At 35.3% G+C, this 18,149-nt stretch overlaps 1 protein-coding gene across 1 annotated transcript; it reads left to right on the top strand.

Moving 5' to 3' along the window:
- The first annotated feature begins 283 nt into the window (after positions 1–283).
- On the top strand, positions 284–15,189 carry LOC149791991 (tetranectin-like protein). Its single transcript, XM_089969314.1, has 4 exons — positions 284–442; positions 1,517–1,602; positions 3,469–3,654; positions 14,755–15,189. Exons 2-4 carry the CDS (start codon positions 1,524–1,526, stop codon positions 14,991–14,993), a joined length of 504 nt encoding a protein of 167 aa, XP_089825440.1. The 5' UTR covers positions 284–442; positions 1,517–1,523; the 3' UTR covers positions 14,994–15,189.
- The last annotated feature ends 2,960 nt before the right edge of the window (positions 15,190–18,149 follow it).

The raw sequence follows: 18,149 nt of genomic DNA, 5'->3' as shown, positions 1-18,149 counted from the left end.
GACGTAAAGCGTATAGTTCAAAGAAAAACAAGTACAATTGCCACAAGGGCATTTCTCTTTTAGATTCCAAAAATTATTTTTGTGACCCAGGGGCTGCCTTTAAAGCAATATATTGTTAACTTGATAATATATGCATTTAAATGGATGTGCGGCATAATTTGATTCGCTTAGGTTGTTTGAGAAATAAAAAGACCAGGTACAAAATCAAGATGTCTTCAATATTTGATGCTAGTAATGTCATATATTAGAGACAGGATATGACTTTAATACTAGCTGGAGGACTTGTGGGGCGGATTCGCTGTGTCAGTTTGGGCTATTTGAAAATCAAACAATAGTTTTCATTTACAGTCATGTGACATTCATGCCTATATAAAGAAGTCATTCGACAACGAAGTCGCAATAGAGATTTAGTCAACGGACTCCTGTTCATATTGCCAAATAAGTAAGTAGATTTTGTTACATCTTTAAGCTTTAGGAAAACCAGGACCAAAAAGAAAGAAAAGAACGAACTTACGAGACATTTCATAACAATGTACTACCAAAATCCTCTTTATGTCTATATTATATGAATAATACTAAAGTGAAGTCATGAGTTCACCTAAACCAACTAAATTTGATAAATATAATCTGTATTTAAAAGATGTATATTTTATTCTTACAGCGTTATCCAAATCTTCAATAAGTATTCGAATAGGACGAATTTATGTAGAATAAAATAATAAAACTGATTTAGAAATAAGGAATATAAAGGTACATGAGTTATTATGGACCAAATATTATCTATTTAGTGTGCTTTGATAAATAAATCTCAAAATCAGTCAGTCCATTCGCCATAAGCCTTATGGGAATATAGTACAATGAAGGCGCATGATAATATAAATTCATAATGTTGTACTATGCCCATAAACGACATGGTGACCTTTATAATTATGTCGTGTTTTGAACTTACCACTCATTTTTATATGAAACTGGTTGATAGAAGAGAATGTACTTGATCTGGAAGATGCATCTAGTGGAATTGTTGGTGTTTAACTAACTCATTGATCATACTTAATGTGATATGATATTTATCACAGGGAAATTAATTTACCAAACAATTTCTGAAGGTAAAAAGGAGACCCAAATACTTGAATATTTAGCACAGACATTGAGATAAAGAGAACTGAAATTAAATATGTAATAACATTGAAGTGATAGCCTATGTTGTGTTGGTTGTTTCTGAATGAACCACTAATACTAAGACCATCCATCGATTCATCTTTCATCATTATGTTATTTAAAAATAATCATAATATTCAATTTTACTATCTTAAGGATGGTTCTTTGGCAAATCAATGACCATAATTATTTTATGAAGAATGAGTTAAATTTGAGATATCAAAACGTGACAAGTGGTTTTATTTGCAATAATTGGTGAATGGTCCTCACCAATGGTGACAATGAAAGAAGGTTATTTATAATAATCTTTATTTTATTAAACGCGTTTACAACCATATTTGCTTTGTTTGCCTACTAGGTTAATCATGACTCTGGTACAAGCTGGGTTCCTATGCATGTCACTTTTGTCTCTGGCTGACGGAATCCTACGACAACCTGGAGTCAGTAAGATCCTCATTTTTATGAACAAAAAAAGAGCTAACGTGTTGAGCAAGATTAACCAGGAACGTTAATGCGAAGCAAATGTAAAGTATTCAATAGAAAACAATTTAGAATTAAGGATGATGATTTAAACGTTAATTGAATCATACGTACGAAGAAGAGAGATTAAAATTGTAATATATTAGTGTATGTATCAACATATATACATATATATATATATATATATATATATATATATATATATATATATATATATATATATATATATATATATATATATATTCATGTATCTCCATTGATACATGCCAATTAAAACAAATCTTACAAATGAAAGTGCTTGGTTACATCAATTAATATTTGAGCAACTTTAATTCCCAGCTGGTATTAGACTTTATATTCTATTCGTTTATGTTCATAGTTACATTTTTATTCAAACTGTGGATTTAATGACCCGCCCATCCGCCTACAATGATGCAGGCATTCCTTAGACATGACCTTGATGCTTCCACCTGACATGCTGATCCTGCTCATATGTCAAAGTGGACAAATCAGATCCCGTCTTTCATTTATGACTCAATAGTTTGCCTTCATACCAGTGATTTGATTGGTTTGAATTGTTCGTTTAACTCCAGTGTCTCATATCCTTTAAGTGATATTGCGTATATTTAGGACAGTTTTCAGAGTTGGGTTTGCAACATTTGTAAAATTGGACATATTAACTGAGACCAAATAGTCAGAATGAACTTTTAACTAAAAAATTAAATGGAAGAGTTTGGGACTTGCATTTCTTAACATGTGTATTCCTTTTTGTTTTGGTTAGCGATATCAGTGATCTGTGGACGAACGCGAGATCTGAGTTTCCCGAAACGCTATGTATTATGTATTGGCTAAAATAGATCAAATGAACGTTTAATTTCGAGACATATCTTGGTTGGGTACATCAATCTGATATAAGTTTGAATCGACTTTTATCTCGATGAACATGTTGTACTGTTGGTTGTTTGAATAAGACATAACAGTTTCGACTTTTATTTCTATATACGCATTGTACTGTTGGTTAGTTGAATAAGTCATACAATAGTTTCGACTTGTAGTTCGATGCACGCTTTGTACTGTTGGCTGGTTGAATAAGTCATATAATAGTTTCGACTTGTATTTCATACACGCTTTGTACTGTTGGTTGGTTGAATACGTCATACAATAGGGGTTTTTTTTCGATACACGCTTTGTACTGTTTGTTAGTTGAATAAGTCATACAATAGTTTCGACTTGTATTTTGATACACGCTTTGTACTGTTGGTTTGTTGAATAAGTCATATAATAGTTTTGACTTGTATTTCGATACAAACTTTTTCTGATGGTTCGTTAAATAAGTAATGTAACAGTTTCGACTTGTATTTTGATGCACACTTTGTACTGTTCGTTAGTTGAACCAGACTAATATAATTTTGGACTCGAATTTCAATACATGATTTATACCTTTGACTAGTTCATTAAGTTTCAATGGTCTTCTGACTTATATTTCTCGACGAATTTGTACTAAAGCAAATCTGGCCAAATTTGGACATATGTTTTGTGCATTGCTTGTTAATGTAGTAAAAGCCAAAACAGCATAGTGTTCGACATGGTAAACTGTCTAAAAAGATAACCTATTCCTTAGAATACTAAATATCCTTAAACTTGATGATTATATAGTTCTTGATACTAAGGGATATTACATTTTCCAATCCTAAAAGCAGTAGACTTTAATTCTAATTCTTATACCGTCACATTGTTTGCTTTGTAGAATGACCCTGTCGCTATATTCATACCCGTATCGACCTCCTAATATAGTCTTATCTGCATATCCGTATGCGGTTTTCTTTGTAGCATGTCCTGCAAACTACATACCCACCCCCTTGGGCACGAAAACTTGTATCCGCTTTGTCAGTGCTGTTGGAGATCGAAAATCGTTCGCCAATGCAAGAACGGCATGTCAGGCTGATGGAGGGGATCTTTTACGACTTAATCCTGGAAATTTTAACCAGATTCGACAAATCGCAGATACGAATAAAGGTTCTCTCTCTCTCTCTCTCTCTCTCTCCAGAACATGAACTTTGTTTTCAAATCATTCATACTACATAAAATAATTGAAACATGCATTGTGTGTGTGTGTGTGTGTGTGTGTGTGTGTGAATCGATTACAGTGTTCATTACTAAACTTTAAAGTAGCCCTTATTTTATCCATATTAAATATTCCAGAAGATAAGTTCATATTTTTCCTATGCAACACAAAGCATACACAAAACGTAATCATGTTTACACACACAAACACACACATACACCTTTTCCTTTTCGATGTGATCCAATACGCTGTTAATGCAAAATGTCAATAATTCATGCCATTGCCTGGATTTTCAAATAATTTGTTCGATCGTGTAGATGTAGAGTCAAAGGGATAATGGTATGAGATTTATACTTCATAGCTAGCAAGCTTTCTTGCCATTGCTCGAGCACCATGTCTGAATCTTTAGGGACAAGGACACTGTTGTGGGGCTTTGAAGTTTATAGATGACTGAATGTCAACTATAGTTGATTCATTATCAATGCTGTATGCACGATATAGACCCAAAATGAACCATACATTTCTATATCGATGCTCACCCCATTCAAGCTACTTCTAGAATAGGATATACAACCAAGGTACAGAAGGAATACTTTTGAGCTCTTCTGTTTTTAGGAGTTAGGAAAAAGTGACCCACTTAAATCACTACATGCCTAGATGACCCAGGACAAAGAACGTACTACAGTAATAATGTGCGCATATATATATATATATATATATATATATATATATATATATATATATATATATATATATATATATATATACACAAAGTTGTTTTAAATATTTTAAGAAATTCGTATCACAGTAGAGCCCCTAATTTTATATTACGAGTCTATTCTCTTAAAATAAGTAACAAACAAAACGTGAAAGATAGCGACCTTTGTAAACTTTAACAAATAGTTTATTATCGAGAATACAAAATGACAATGAGAATAAAGAACTTATGGTAATACGAATTAAGTCTCAAAATAATCCAACAATTCCAGACACAAGTCCTAAGACTTCAAAGTCCAGAATAAAACTCAGTACAAGTTCTCAAGGAATATAAAACTGAATATGATGACTTGTCTGCTATAGCCTATGGAGCGCAGATGTGTCAACAGTCGTTTGTTGAATCACAGTAATATTATTCCAAGTATAAATTCCAGTGAATGTCTTTATCCAGTAATTTTATCAGAGTACCTTCCAGAGAAAATAATTACATGAATCCAATGCTTTGAAGAAACTAAAATTGAGCCCAACTGGTCACAACATAATACAACTTGAAAGTGATAGATGCTAAAGGAGACCAGAAATCAATGGAAATATAGAATAATATTAAAAGAACAATATAACCTTATTCTTAGGTATCATGTGCGACCGTAATACCAATATTTAAATATTGGCATATCTTCAAGGAGCTGAATTTCCGTGACCTCGTATTCAAAATTTCAGCGCATATTCGATTACTTTCGTGATGTGACGTCATAGTCGCGACTTCAGCATCCCGGACTGGTATTTGCCAGAGTAAAAGACAGTGCCGTTTTGCGTTCCTTACTGGTTTAAAAGCACATTAAGGAAAGACTGTGGACAACATTTATTTTTCTTTTCCAAAAGATTAAGACATAAAGAAAGTATGGATCCATTATTGCAAGCCATTCGATTTCAAAGTTACACCATTCCGCACTCTGTTCTCATTACTTTTTTCAAAGGAATGTTACGAGATGCATGATGAAAAAAAAAATGGCATCCCTAGGATACGCAATTTCTAGGCCTAGACTAAAAGTGAGTGCCTTTCCAGACATATCGTTGAATATTTTAAATCCTGGGAAAAGTGTTAAACGTGTGAGTTACGAAAATAGGCAGAAGGCCGAGTAAGTAACATCAAAATGCAATAATCATTTCACAGATCTTTTATCTACACCAGCAGTGCTAAAATATCCGATAGCCCGACACCCAGGGACCGTCTAATTTTAGTTTGGGCCAATTTTGTGTTCAGTGTGAGGTGTCCGTCGGGTTTGTCAAAATAGAAATTCGTTTGCCTGAGGAAATTTTGATCGCGCTGATTGAACAAGTAAATGTATTTTCAAAATGCTGGCATGCATGCCTTAACAAGGCACAATCTAAATCAAATCAGTCCTGTCCTAGGTGAAATTGAGATCTGATTGACATGCATGCCTTAACAAGGCACAATCTAAATCAAATCAGTACTGTCCTAGGTGAAATTGAGATCTGATTGACATGCATGCCTTAACAAGGCACAATCTAAATCAAATCAGTACTGTGAAATTGAGATCTGATTGACATGCATGCCTTAACAAGGCACAATCTAAATCAAATCAGTCCTGTCCTAGGTGAAATTGAGATCTGATTGACATGCATGCCTTAACAAGGCACAATCTAAATCAAATCAGTACTGTCCTAGGTGAAATTGAGATCTGATTGACATGCATGCCTTAACAAGGCACAATCTAAATCAAATCAGTACTGTGAAATTGAGATCTGATTGACATGCATGCCTTAACAAGGCACAATCTAAATCAAATCAGTCCTGTCCTAGGTGAAATTGAGATCTGATTGACATGCATGCCTTAACAAGGCACAATCTAAATCAAATCAGTACTGTGAAATTGAGATCTGATTGACATGCATGCCTTAACAAGGCACAATCTAAATCAAATCAGTACTGTGAAATTGAGATCTGATTGACATGCATGCCTTAACAAGGCACAATCTAAATCAAATCAGTACTGTGAAATTGAGATCTGATTGACATGCATGCCTTAACAAGGCACAATCTAAATCAAATCAGTACTGTGAAATTGAGATCTGATTGACATGCATGCCTTAACAAGGCACAATCTAAATCAAATCAGTACTGTGAAATTGAGATCTGATTGACATGCATGCCTTAACAAGGCACAATCTAAATCAAATCAGTCCTGTCCTAGGTGAAATTGAGATCTGATTGACATGCATGCCTTAACAAGGCACAATCTAAATCAAATCAGTACTGTGAAATTGAGATCTGATTGACATGCATGCCTTAACAAGGCACAATCTAAATCAAATCAGTACTGTGAAATTGAGATCTGATTGACATGCATGCCTTAACAAGGCACAATCTAAATCAAATCAGTACTGTGAAATTGAGATCTGATTGACATGCATGCCTTAACAAGGCACAATCTAAATCAAATCAGTACTGTGAAATTGAGATCTGATTGACATGCATGCCTTAACAAGGCACAATCTAAATCAAATCAGTACTGTGAAATTGAGATCTGATTGACATGCATGCCTTAACAAGGCACAATCTAAATCAAATCAGTACTGTGAAATTGAGATCTGATTGACATGCATGCCTTAACAAGGCACAATCTAAATCAAATCAGTACTGTGAAATTGAGATCTGATTGACATGCATGCCTTAACAAGGCACAATCTAAATCAAATCAGTACTGTGAAATTGAGATCTGATTGACATGCATGCCTTAACAAGGCACAATCTAAATCAAATCAGTACTGTGAAATTGAGATCTGATTGACATGCATGCCTTAACAAGGCACAATCTAAATCAAATCAGTACTGTGAAATTGAGATCTGATTGACATGCATGCCTTAACAAGGCACAATCTAAATCAAATCAGTACTGTGAAATTGAGATCTGATTGACATGCATGCCTTAACAAGGCACAATCTAAATCAAATCAGTACTGTGAAATTGAGATCTGATTGACATGCATGCCTTAACAAGGCACAATCTAAATCAAATCAGTACTGTGAAATTGAGATCTGATTGACATGCATGCCTTAACAAGGCACAATCTAAATCAAATCAGTACTGTGAAATTGACATCTGATTGACATGCATGCCTTAACAAGGCACAATCTAAATCAAATCAGTACTGTGAAATTGAGATCTGATTGACATGCATGCCTTAACAAGGCACAATCTAAATCAAATCAGTACTGTGAAATTGAGATCTGATTGACATGCATGCCTTAACAAGGCACAATCTAAATCAAATCAGTACTGTGAAATTGAGATCTGATTGACATGCATGCCTTAACAAGGCACAATCTAAATCAAATCAGTACTGTGAAATTGAGATCTGATTGACATGCATGCCTTAACAAGGCACAATCTAAATCAAATCAGTACTGTGAAATTGAGATCTGATTGACATGCATGCCTTAACAAGGCACAATCTAAATCAAATCAGTACTGTGAAATTGAGATCTGATTGACATGCATGCCTTAACAAGGCACAATCTAAATCAAATCAGTACTGTGAAATTGACATCTGATTGACATGCATGCCTTAACAAGGCACAATCTAAATCAAATCAGTACTGTGAAATTGAGATCTGATTGACATGCATGCCTTAACAAGGCACAATCTAAATCAAATCAGTACTGTGAAATTGAGATCTGATTGACATGCATGCCTTAACAAGGCACAATCTAAATCAAATCAGTACTGTGAAATTGAGATCTGATTGACATGCATGCCTTAACAAGGCACAATCTAAATCAAATCAGTACTGTGAAATTGAGATCTGATTGACATGCATGCCTTAACAAGGCACAATCTAAATCAAATCAGTACTGTGAAATTGAGATCTGATTGACATGCATGCCTTAACAAGGCACAATCTAAATCAAATCAGTACTGTGAAATTGAGATCTGATTGACATGCATGCCTTAACAAGGCACAATCTAAATCAAATCAGTACTGTGAAATTGAGATCTGATTGACATGCATGCCTTAACAAGGCACAATCTAAATCAAATCAGTACTGTGAAATTGAGATCTGATTGACATGCATGCCTTAACAAGGCACAATCTAAATCAAATCAGTACTGTGAAATTGAGATCTGATTGACATGCATGCCTTAACAAGGCACAATCTAAATCAAATCAGTACTGTGAAATTGAGATCTGATTGACATGCATGCCTTAACAAGGCACAATCTAAATCAAATCAGTACTGTGAAATTGAGATCTGATTGACATGCATGCCTTAACAAGGCACAATCTAAATCAAATCAGTACTGTGAAATTGAGATCTGATTGACATGCATGCCTTAACAAGGCACAATCTAAATCAAATCAGTACTGTGAAATTGAGATCTGATTGACATGCATGCCTTAACAAGGCACAATCTAAATCAAATCAGTACTGTGAAATTGACATCTGATTGACATGCATGCCTTAACAAGGCACAATCTAAATCAAATCAGTACTGTGAAATTGACATCTGATTGACATGCATGCCTTAACAAGGCACAATCTAAATCAAATCAGTACTGTGAAATTGAGATCTGATTGACATGCATGCCTTAACAAGGCACAATCTAAATCAAATCAGTACTGTGAAATTGAGATCTGATTGACATGCATGCCTTAACAAGGCACAATCTAAATCAAATCAGTACTGTGAAATTGAGATCTGATTGACATGCATGCCTTAACAAGGCACAATCTAAATCAAATCAGTACTGTGAAATTGAGATCTGATTGACATGCATGCCTTAACAAGGCACAATCTAAATCAAATCAGTACTGTGAAATTGAGATCTGATTGACATGCATGCCTTAACAAGGCACAATCTAAATCAAATCAGTACTGTGAAATTGAGATCTGATTGACATGCATGCCTTAACAAGGCACAATCTAAATCAAATCAGTACTGTGAAATTGAGATCTGATTGACATGCATGCCTTAACAAGGCACAATCTAAATCAAATCAGTACTGTGAAATTGAGATCTGATTGACATGCATGCCTTAACAAGGCACAATCTAAATCAAATCAGTACTGTGAAATTGAGATCTGATTGACATGCATGCCTTAACAAGGCACAATCTAAATCAAATCAGTACTGTGAAATTGAGATCTGATTGACATGCATGCCTTAACAAGGCACAATCTAAATCAAATCAGTACTGTGAAATTGACATCTGATTGACATGCATGCCTTAACAAGGCACAATCTAAATCAAATCAGTACTGTGAAATTGACATCTGATTGACATGCATGCCTTAACAAGGCACAATCTAAATCAAATCAGTACTGTGAAATTGAGATCTGATTGACATGCATGCCTTAACAAGGCACAATCTAAATCAAATCAGTACTGTGAAATTGAGATCTGATTGACATGCATGCCTTAACAAGGCACAATCTAAATCAAATCAGTACTGTGAAATTGACATCTGATTGACATGCATGCCTTAACAAGGCACAATCTAAATCAAATCAGTACTGTGAAATTGAGATCTGATTGACATGCATGCCTTAACAAGGCACAATCTAAATCAAATCAGTACTGTGAAATTGAGATCTGATTGACATGCATGCCTTAACAAGGCACAATCTAAATCAAATCAGTACTGTGAAATTGAGATCTGATTGACATGCATGCCTTAACAAGGCACAATCTAAATCAAATCAGTACTGTGAAATTGAGATCTGATTGACATGCATGCCTTAACAAGGCACAATCTAAATCAAATCAGTACTGTGAAATTGAGATCTGATTGACATGCATGCCTTAACAAGGCACAATCTAAATCAAATCAGTACTGTGAAATTGAGATCTGATTGACATGCATGCCTTAACAAGGCACAATCTAAATCAAATCAGTACTGTGAAATTGAGATCTGATTGACATGCATGCCTTAACAAGGCACAATCTAAATCAAATCAGTACTGTGAAATTGAGATCTGATTGACATGCATGCCTTAACAAGGCACAATCTAAATCAAATCAGTACTGTGAAATTGAGATCTGATTGACATGCATGCCTTAACAAGGCACAATCTAAATCAAATCAGTACTGTGAAATTGAGATCTGATTGACATGCATGCCTTAACAAGGCACAATCTAAATCAAATCAGTACTGTGAAATTGAGATCTGATTGACATGCATGCCTTAACAAGGCACAATCTAAATCAAATCAGTACTGTGAAATTGAGATCTGATTGACATGCATGCCTTAACAAGGCACAATCTAAATCAAATCAGTACTGTGAAATTGAGATCTGATTGACATGCATGCCTTAACAAGGCACAATCTAAATCAAATCAGTACTGTGAAATTGACATCTGATTGACATGCATGCCTTAACAAGGCACAATCTAAATCAAATCAGTACTGTGAAATTGAGATCTGATTGACATGCATGCCTTAACAAGGCACAATCTAAATCAAATCAGTACTGTGAAATTGAGATCTGATTGACATGCATGCCTTAACAAGGCACAATCTAAATCAAATCAGTACTGTGAAATTGAGATCTGATTGACATGCATGCCTTAACAAGGCACAATCTAAATCAAATCAGTACTGTGAAATTGAGATCTGATTGACATGCATGCCTTAACAAGGCACAATCTAAATCAAATCAGTACTGTGAAATTGAGATCTGATTGACATGCATGCCTTAACAAGGCACAATCTAAATCAAATCAGTACTGTGAAATTGAGATCTGATTGACATGCATGCCTTAACAAGGCACAATCTAAATCAAATCAGTACTGTGAAATTGAGATCTGATTGACATGCATGCCTTAACAAGGCACAATCTAAATCAAATCAGTACTGTCCTAGGTGAAATTGAGATCTGATTGACATGCATGCATTAACAAGGCACAATCTAAATCAAATCAGTACTGTCCTAGGTGAAATTGAGATCTGATTTTAATAAATGGAATTGTTGCAAAAGAAAAAAATTAAACACCTGACCCGGTCGTGTTTCGAGACAAGACAATTTTCAGTAATCTTAACAAATTTATTTTAAAAAAGTTTTTAAAAAAACAACAACAACAGTCTATGCCTATTACATGTAGTATATATAAACGGTAATATGTAATTATTGGACCTGATATAAAAATATTCCTTGGGCAGTTTAAATTGTAGAGATTAAAAGAACAAAGGTAGGCATAAAACCAAAGTTTTACATTAACTGGCTTATAGTATAAATTGGGGGAGGCGACTATTGACCTCACCCCCTTGACCTAATGTTTGATCGCCCATGGGACGCACCATTTTTCCATGTGATCCGCCTTAATATCCCCCAGGATAAGCCCCTTTTTTCATATTCTGGTCAGCTAAACTGCAAAATAGCTTAAGTTTTGACGTAAGTATACAAGCTATAAAGCCATTGTGACTTATTAACAGTTAATCCTTGTCCATGCATTGATCTTGTGAAAAAGACCTCCCTTCGGACATACTACAATGAAACCATGTTCGACAGTGTGTGTTTGATGATCTATTTTGTTGTAACTTTACGATGCTTGAGGCTTCATTTTAACAGTTCAAATCTGCATTCACAAGTTACCGTATATGTGCCAACTGTTTTTCCCAAGTTTTATGCCCCACCGTATTTCCTTAGGTTTAAGTCTTATGGCATGTAACACTGTTTACAGAATAAAATATTTATTCGGAATTAGTTCGGGGGGGGGGGGGGGGGGCACATATACTGCATGTTATATTTTGTTTTTTCCTTCTTTCAATTTAATCATGGTAATTAAACGTTAAGATATACGGTAGAGGAATATCATGTGTTAACCAATCGAGTTTCTTTGACGGTAATGGAGATGCGAGTTTGTTTGCAAAGAAAATTACACAGTGATCATTCATTGATGGGATTTAAGCTAATCGGTGGATGTTTTTTTTATATACTATAGTACTGTCGTAGTGGATTATAAAAATTCTGAAATTAACGTGAATAATATTTAATCTTAACACTCTATTTAGTGAAGAAAAGAAAAATGTCGTGTGATATTAATTATTTCGTCCATTGCCGGATTTAGATCTAGCGAGGCCCTAAGCTATGGGAAGCTCCAGAGGCCAAATTTGGTATAAAATAAATTTGAGATGCCCCTTTATACTGTATGTTCAGACTGTGAGGGACTAGGCTGTAGCTTGTTTAGCTTAAGCCTAAATCCGGCACTGATTTCGTAACTACAAATTCACAGGTGATAAAATAGAATAAGTCATCTTTGGATGCATACGTTATATCTATAAATGTATGGTTCGGGTTTTTATTTTCCAAGAAAGGAAACATGACATACATAATGTAATAATCGGCAGTTCTCTGCGAAAAAGCGGGAGATATTACGAAATCGGGAAGTAGGTGTGGAAATACCATAAAAATCGGGAGGTTTTTCTCCCGGCTTGAGAGTTGTGGAATTGCAGTCAGGGCTTGTGAGTTTATTAAAGTCACGAGCCCGGAGCCCGTGCCAAACAAAAATTTCTTTGAGCACTGTACAGTGGTGTACAGTACATAAACTATTACACCAGACATATGTACATTATCAGATTTGTCAATATGCTAAATATAGCCTGCATGTAAAATACAATGTAAACGATGCATAAGAAAGAAGCTTCTTAATGTCTAAATTAATTACTTATGATTTCTGCTTTGCAGATTTATATATTGTTTTTATTTTTTCTTCAAACTAATGCTTAAGTTAAGACCGATGAAAAACCGTTCTCAATGCCTTTTACACCTCTCCAGTAATGGATATTGTCTCACGCACAAGTCGATCCCTGTTATAGTCTCTTCGCCCAGAATTCAAAATTATCTCTCAGTGTTTCGGTGTTGGGTGTCTATTTTCAAGATACTAGTTCTTAAGTGGTATGTGTGCGTGCGTGTCTGTGTGTATGTTGGGGGTAGGTAATGAATAAGTCATTTACATATAATACGACTGAACCTCATCCTTCTTAAATGAATTTATTGCATTGTGGTAAATTTTTAATTTTTTGCGCCATCACTTAATCCTTATCACATTTTGCACAGGACACAATGCATAAGTATTTATTTTAAATTACATTGCTTTTCTTTTAAATTCCAAAATATGAAATATGAGCTCCTTCTTACTGTTGTACTTTTCTGCTGTCATGTCTTAGACACATTGTTAACACACAACTCAACATATATAGTTATGAGCATATCTGGGAAGCAGATTCAACTTTTGAATGTGCATCCCAAATCAGGTCTCCTCCTGTCTCGCTTGCCATGTTTATGTTTGTATTCGAGGACTGTCTAGTATTGCATCACGGGACCACGTGATCTATCGTCTAATCAAAACTCGAAAAACTCGGTAATTTATGGAATCATGGTATCTTCCGCATTTTATTATCACTACTCGTCTGCGATATTTAATTTATAAACATTACAGTCGAATTAAAATTTGTAGCGAATTTCATACATAAAACGAAATGTTTTTTTTCTGGTGTCCTTTAATGCAAGAATGGCCAAGTCCGCAAAGTTACACTAGGTCACAATTAGCATTTTCTAAATAAAATACGTTACCAAATGGAAAACAACCTTCTAGAATGATCTGGATGTTTACAAAATCAAAACCTTAACCTATAAAATTCACGAAGAAAACTCCAAACCTGTGACCCAAGTCGATATATTCACCTTTTCTATTAATAATTATCCTGATGTTAAGCCCATACACAGAGAGAATAATTTAGCTATGCGTTAGTTGTTGACAATGAATAAAATAAAAAGGTCAGTCTGGTCAAGCAGAAATGAATCCAGTTTAGGACAAAATCAAGTCCAACATGCAATGTTACATTACAATAGCATGTTATAAAATATAAAAACGTTGTAAACTAACAAATAAATAATTTAATTAAACATACATAACTGACATTTAAAATCATGATAACCAATCCGATTGCAATTTTCTATAGATACGTCAGACTTAGAAATAAGTTGCAAAATCTTTAACGTAATCTTATATTGCAAACAAATATTTCTCTATTAGCTAAGAACGTAACCCTTGTAACGAAATCGTTTATATATATATATATATATATATGACTTGTACATACATGAGACGTTATTCAGATGTGATCTTTCCTAAAATGTGCTTCATACCAAATTTGCAAATGACATTCTTTTCTGTAAACAAAAGACGGACAATGTTCAGCCTGTATCATAATTACAGTTTATATTAAATTAGCTTTTAAGATGGGTCTGTATATTTAAGAAGATCTATGCTAACGACAACTTAAACTCTTGCATGTGCAGGTACCCCTGCTTGTGATTTCTGGGTGGGAGCTAAAGAAGGAAGCACTGATGGAGTTTGGTCATTTTTAAATGGAGACCCGTTACCAGCTAGCTACTTTTTCAATCCAGTGACTAACCCCGTTGGTGGTGGAGCTAATCAATGTGGTAAACTGGCCGAAGCTGATGGATTCTACCTCCACGATGGAGGCTCGTGCATTGATGTGAAGTGTTATATTTGTCAAGCAAATAAGATAAATTAATCAGAGTGTCCTGCATTGCGAAGCATATGAATTTTGGACTTAAAGAACCAAGGTTATGTAATTAGAAAATTACGTACATGCAACACACACCCACACACACTCATTACACACACACACGCATATCTATCTCTCTCTCTATATATAGTGAAAATTAATTAACAACTATCTTGTAATAAAACTAGTTCACGTGCCATTACTCCTTACATCTCCATTCATTCTTTGCTTATGGATAATCGGTGATGGTTTTCAAATGAATAATTAGTTAATTAACAAATTACTGTCATTAGCTGGTCAATCGCAAGTAATTTATTTACCATATCAAAGCGATTTTCTCACACTTTGGTCAATATTATGTTCCTTCATAAATAATCAATAATTCAGGCGAACAATAAATACAATATATAGAGCAAACCAATCTATTTGTCAGGTGAAGTGTGGCAACATCCAAAAATCAAACATTAAACGCAAAGACCAAAACAAAATCCTCGAACCTGTGGGTATTTATTCAAAAAGTCCTGGACATAAAATTCCCAACATCCATCTGGATTTGTCTCGCTAACTTCGAAAAGCCTCGAGATTCAGAAACATGATGCTGAAAAGGCATGCACTACCTAATTTGCAGATATAGGCCTGACACCAAATCGCCCAAAAGACGGACAATAGGGATTGGCTTGTATCGGTCGTTTCGATGCTGAGATACAAAAGACACTCAGTATGCTGGTAAAAGTTTTTGTTTAAAGAAAGGAATGATTAGACACGTGAGCCACATTCTCAAAATACCAATTGGGTCAAGGATCTCTCAGGTCAAAAGTCATTTTGCTCCCTATCAGCATATAATGATGTTTTTAAGCCGTTTTTGTTGTGTTACAAATCGCATTAAGTTAGCATATCCATAAGATATAAGAAATAACATTATCTCCTCAAAGTTGTTGTAGCTAATATGAGGAGACATTAAGACAAGCAGGGCGAACGCTAGTAGGACACGTGATCTGTACAGGTTATCGATGGTTTATTGCATTTAAATAAAGTTTAGTCAATGTTTCTACATACTGATTATGTATTTGCTTGAACTGTTACAAATTCCAAATCAAATTTGCTTTTACGAGATTCAAAAGTCAAGAGAAACTAAGAATTATACGCTTTATTACAATCTAACAGGTTAGAGAGATATAAGTATTTCCAAGCTAGAATATAATCGATACTGCGAGTCAAGATCTGCTTAAATTGCGACACAAATGCAAAAGTACATCAATGTGCGAAGATAAATTATGATCTAATATTTAGATTATCTGGACAATGAACTGCAACTACCTGCTGTAAATACATCTATTGTGTAAGTTATTTGTGTTGAACTGCATGATGAATGTTGTACAGTCTAATGATCAGACGCTATACAAAGTCCTCATATTATTATGATGACTGTTGTACAGTTTAATGATTAGACGCTATACAAAGTCCTCATATTATTATGATGACTGTTGTACAGTTTAATGATTAGACGCTATACAAAGTCCTCATATTATTATCATGACTGTTGTACAGTTTAATGATTAGACGCTATACGAAGTCCTCATATCATTATGATGACCGTTGTACAGTCTAATGATTAGACGCTATACAAAGTCCTCATATTATTATCATGACTGTTTGACAGTCTAATTATTAGACGCTATACAAAGTCCTCATATTATTATGATGACTGTTCAACAGTCTAATGATTAGACGCTATACAAAGTCCTCATAGTATTATGATGACTGTTGTACAGTCTAATGATTAGACGCTATACGAAGTCCTCATATTATTATGATGACTGTTTGACAGTCTAAAGGTTTTTTCCATACCCGCACTATCCGCATTCTTGTGTATTTGCGTACGCTTTTAAACGTGCTTCTTACCTTTTAATAGCGAGTCATCATTTGAAAAGTAAGATTTGTATTCACAGCCAAAAGTAAACTGTTAACAAAATAAAATCCCAATAATCTACAATATGTTGTCCCTTCTGTTTCTTTTCTCGCTGCTATTTCTCTGTTCGTCTGTCTAACTGTCAGTTTCACCTTCACCAACAAAAGATTCGGGTATATGATTAATCGCCAAATGAAGTCTTTTCAAATGAACAATCCTCCTCAAATGACAAAATTTCGAACAGGAGATCTCGTACAAGGACAAACTGGCTATTGCATCATCTTGCTGAGCCGTTATGTGTGACTTATTCGTCTATAATTCACGAAATGTTTTCAAGGTTCCAACAACTGAAATACACACACACACACACACACACACACACACACACAAATGTGTGTACATGTGTGTTTGTGTGTAATATGGATTTTTAACGTAGCTTTAACAATTTTTCAGTCATATGGCTACGATGTCTGTAGTGTGATAGTTTATAATGATGTCTAGCACTGGGGCATCATGCTGTAGACATGTATCATCATGTCCCACCAAGTCGCATTATCCTGACACTAGGCCGACCCATCCTAACACTAACCTCGTGATGCTGGTCGCCACGCGAGGCGACTGCCATTACTATTTTTATAAATCTTTGTTACGGCTCGGCCGAGGTTTGAACCCGCGACCTCCCACATCCGGGGTGAACACTGTAATCAGAATGCCACCGTAGTGGTCATACACACAAATAGGCTGTTGTTGTTGTTCGTCCGTCGAGTCGACGAGGACCAATCTAGCCATCAGAGGGTTGGAGGGACTTGTTCTGTTCTGTGCGTGCTCAGGTAGCTGATGAGGCCAATCCTTGCACGGAATGTTCGTTTGCATAATGGCCACGGGATGAGTGGGACATTTCCAGAAAGGTTGATATCACGCGCATTTTTGGCTTGACTTTTCAGCTCTGCAGCTGCTGTCCTGCTAGATTCCCACAATTTGGAGCCTTTGTGCACGAAGGAACACCAAGTGACTCGATCGCTTGCTGTTTGCCCCCAGGAATCAGGGTTTATGTAGAACGCTTTCAGTACCGAATTCAGATGTCTTTGATGCGTTTCTTCTGACCTCCGTGGGATCGCTGTCCTTGCTGTAGGTCGACATAGAAGAGTCTATTAGACAGCCAGTGGTCTGGAATGCGGACAACATATCCCACCCAGCGTAGCTGGGACTGCATCAGGAATGTGTGGATGTTCCGACCTCAGTTTCTGGAACCT

Source organism: Sinohyriopsis cumingii, chromosome 9 (assembly GCF_028554795.1).
Source record: "Sinohyriopsis cumingii isolate HCF-2022 chromosome 9, ASM2855479v2, whole genome shotgun sequence".
NCBI classification, from domain to species: Eukaryota; Metazoa; Mollusca; class Bivalvia; order Unionida; family Unionidae; genus Sinohyriopsis; species Sinohyriopsis cumingii.
The sequence above is the reverse complement of the archived record's forward strand: the minus strand, read 5'-3'. Positions and strand labels throughout refer to the sequence as shown.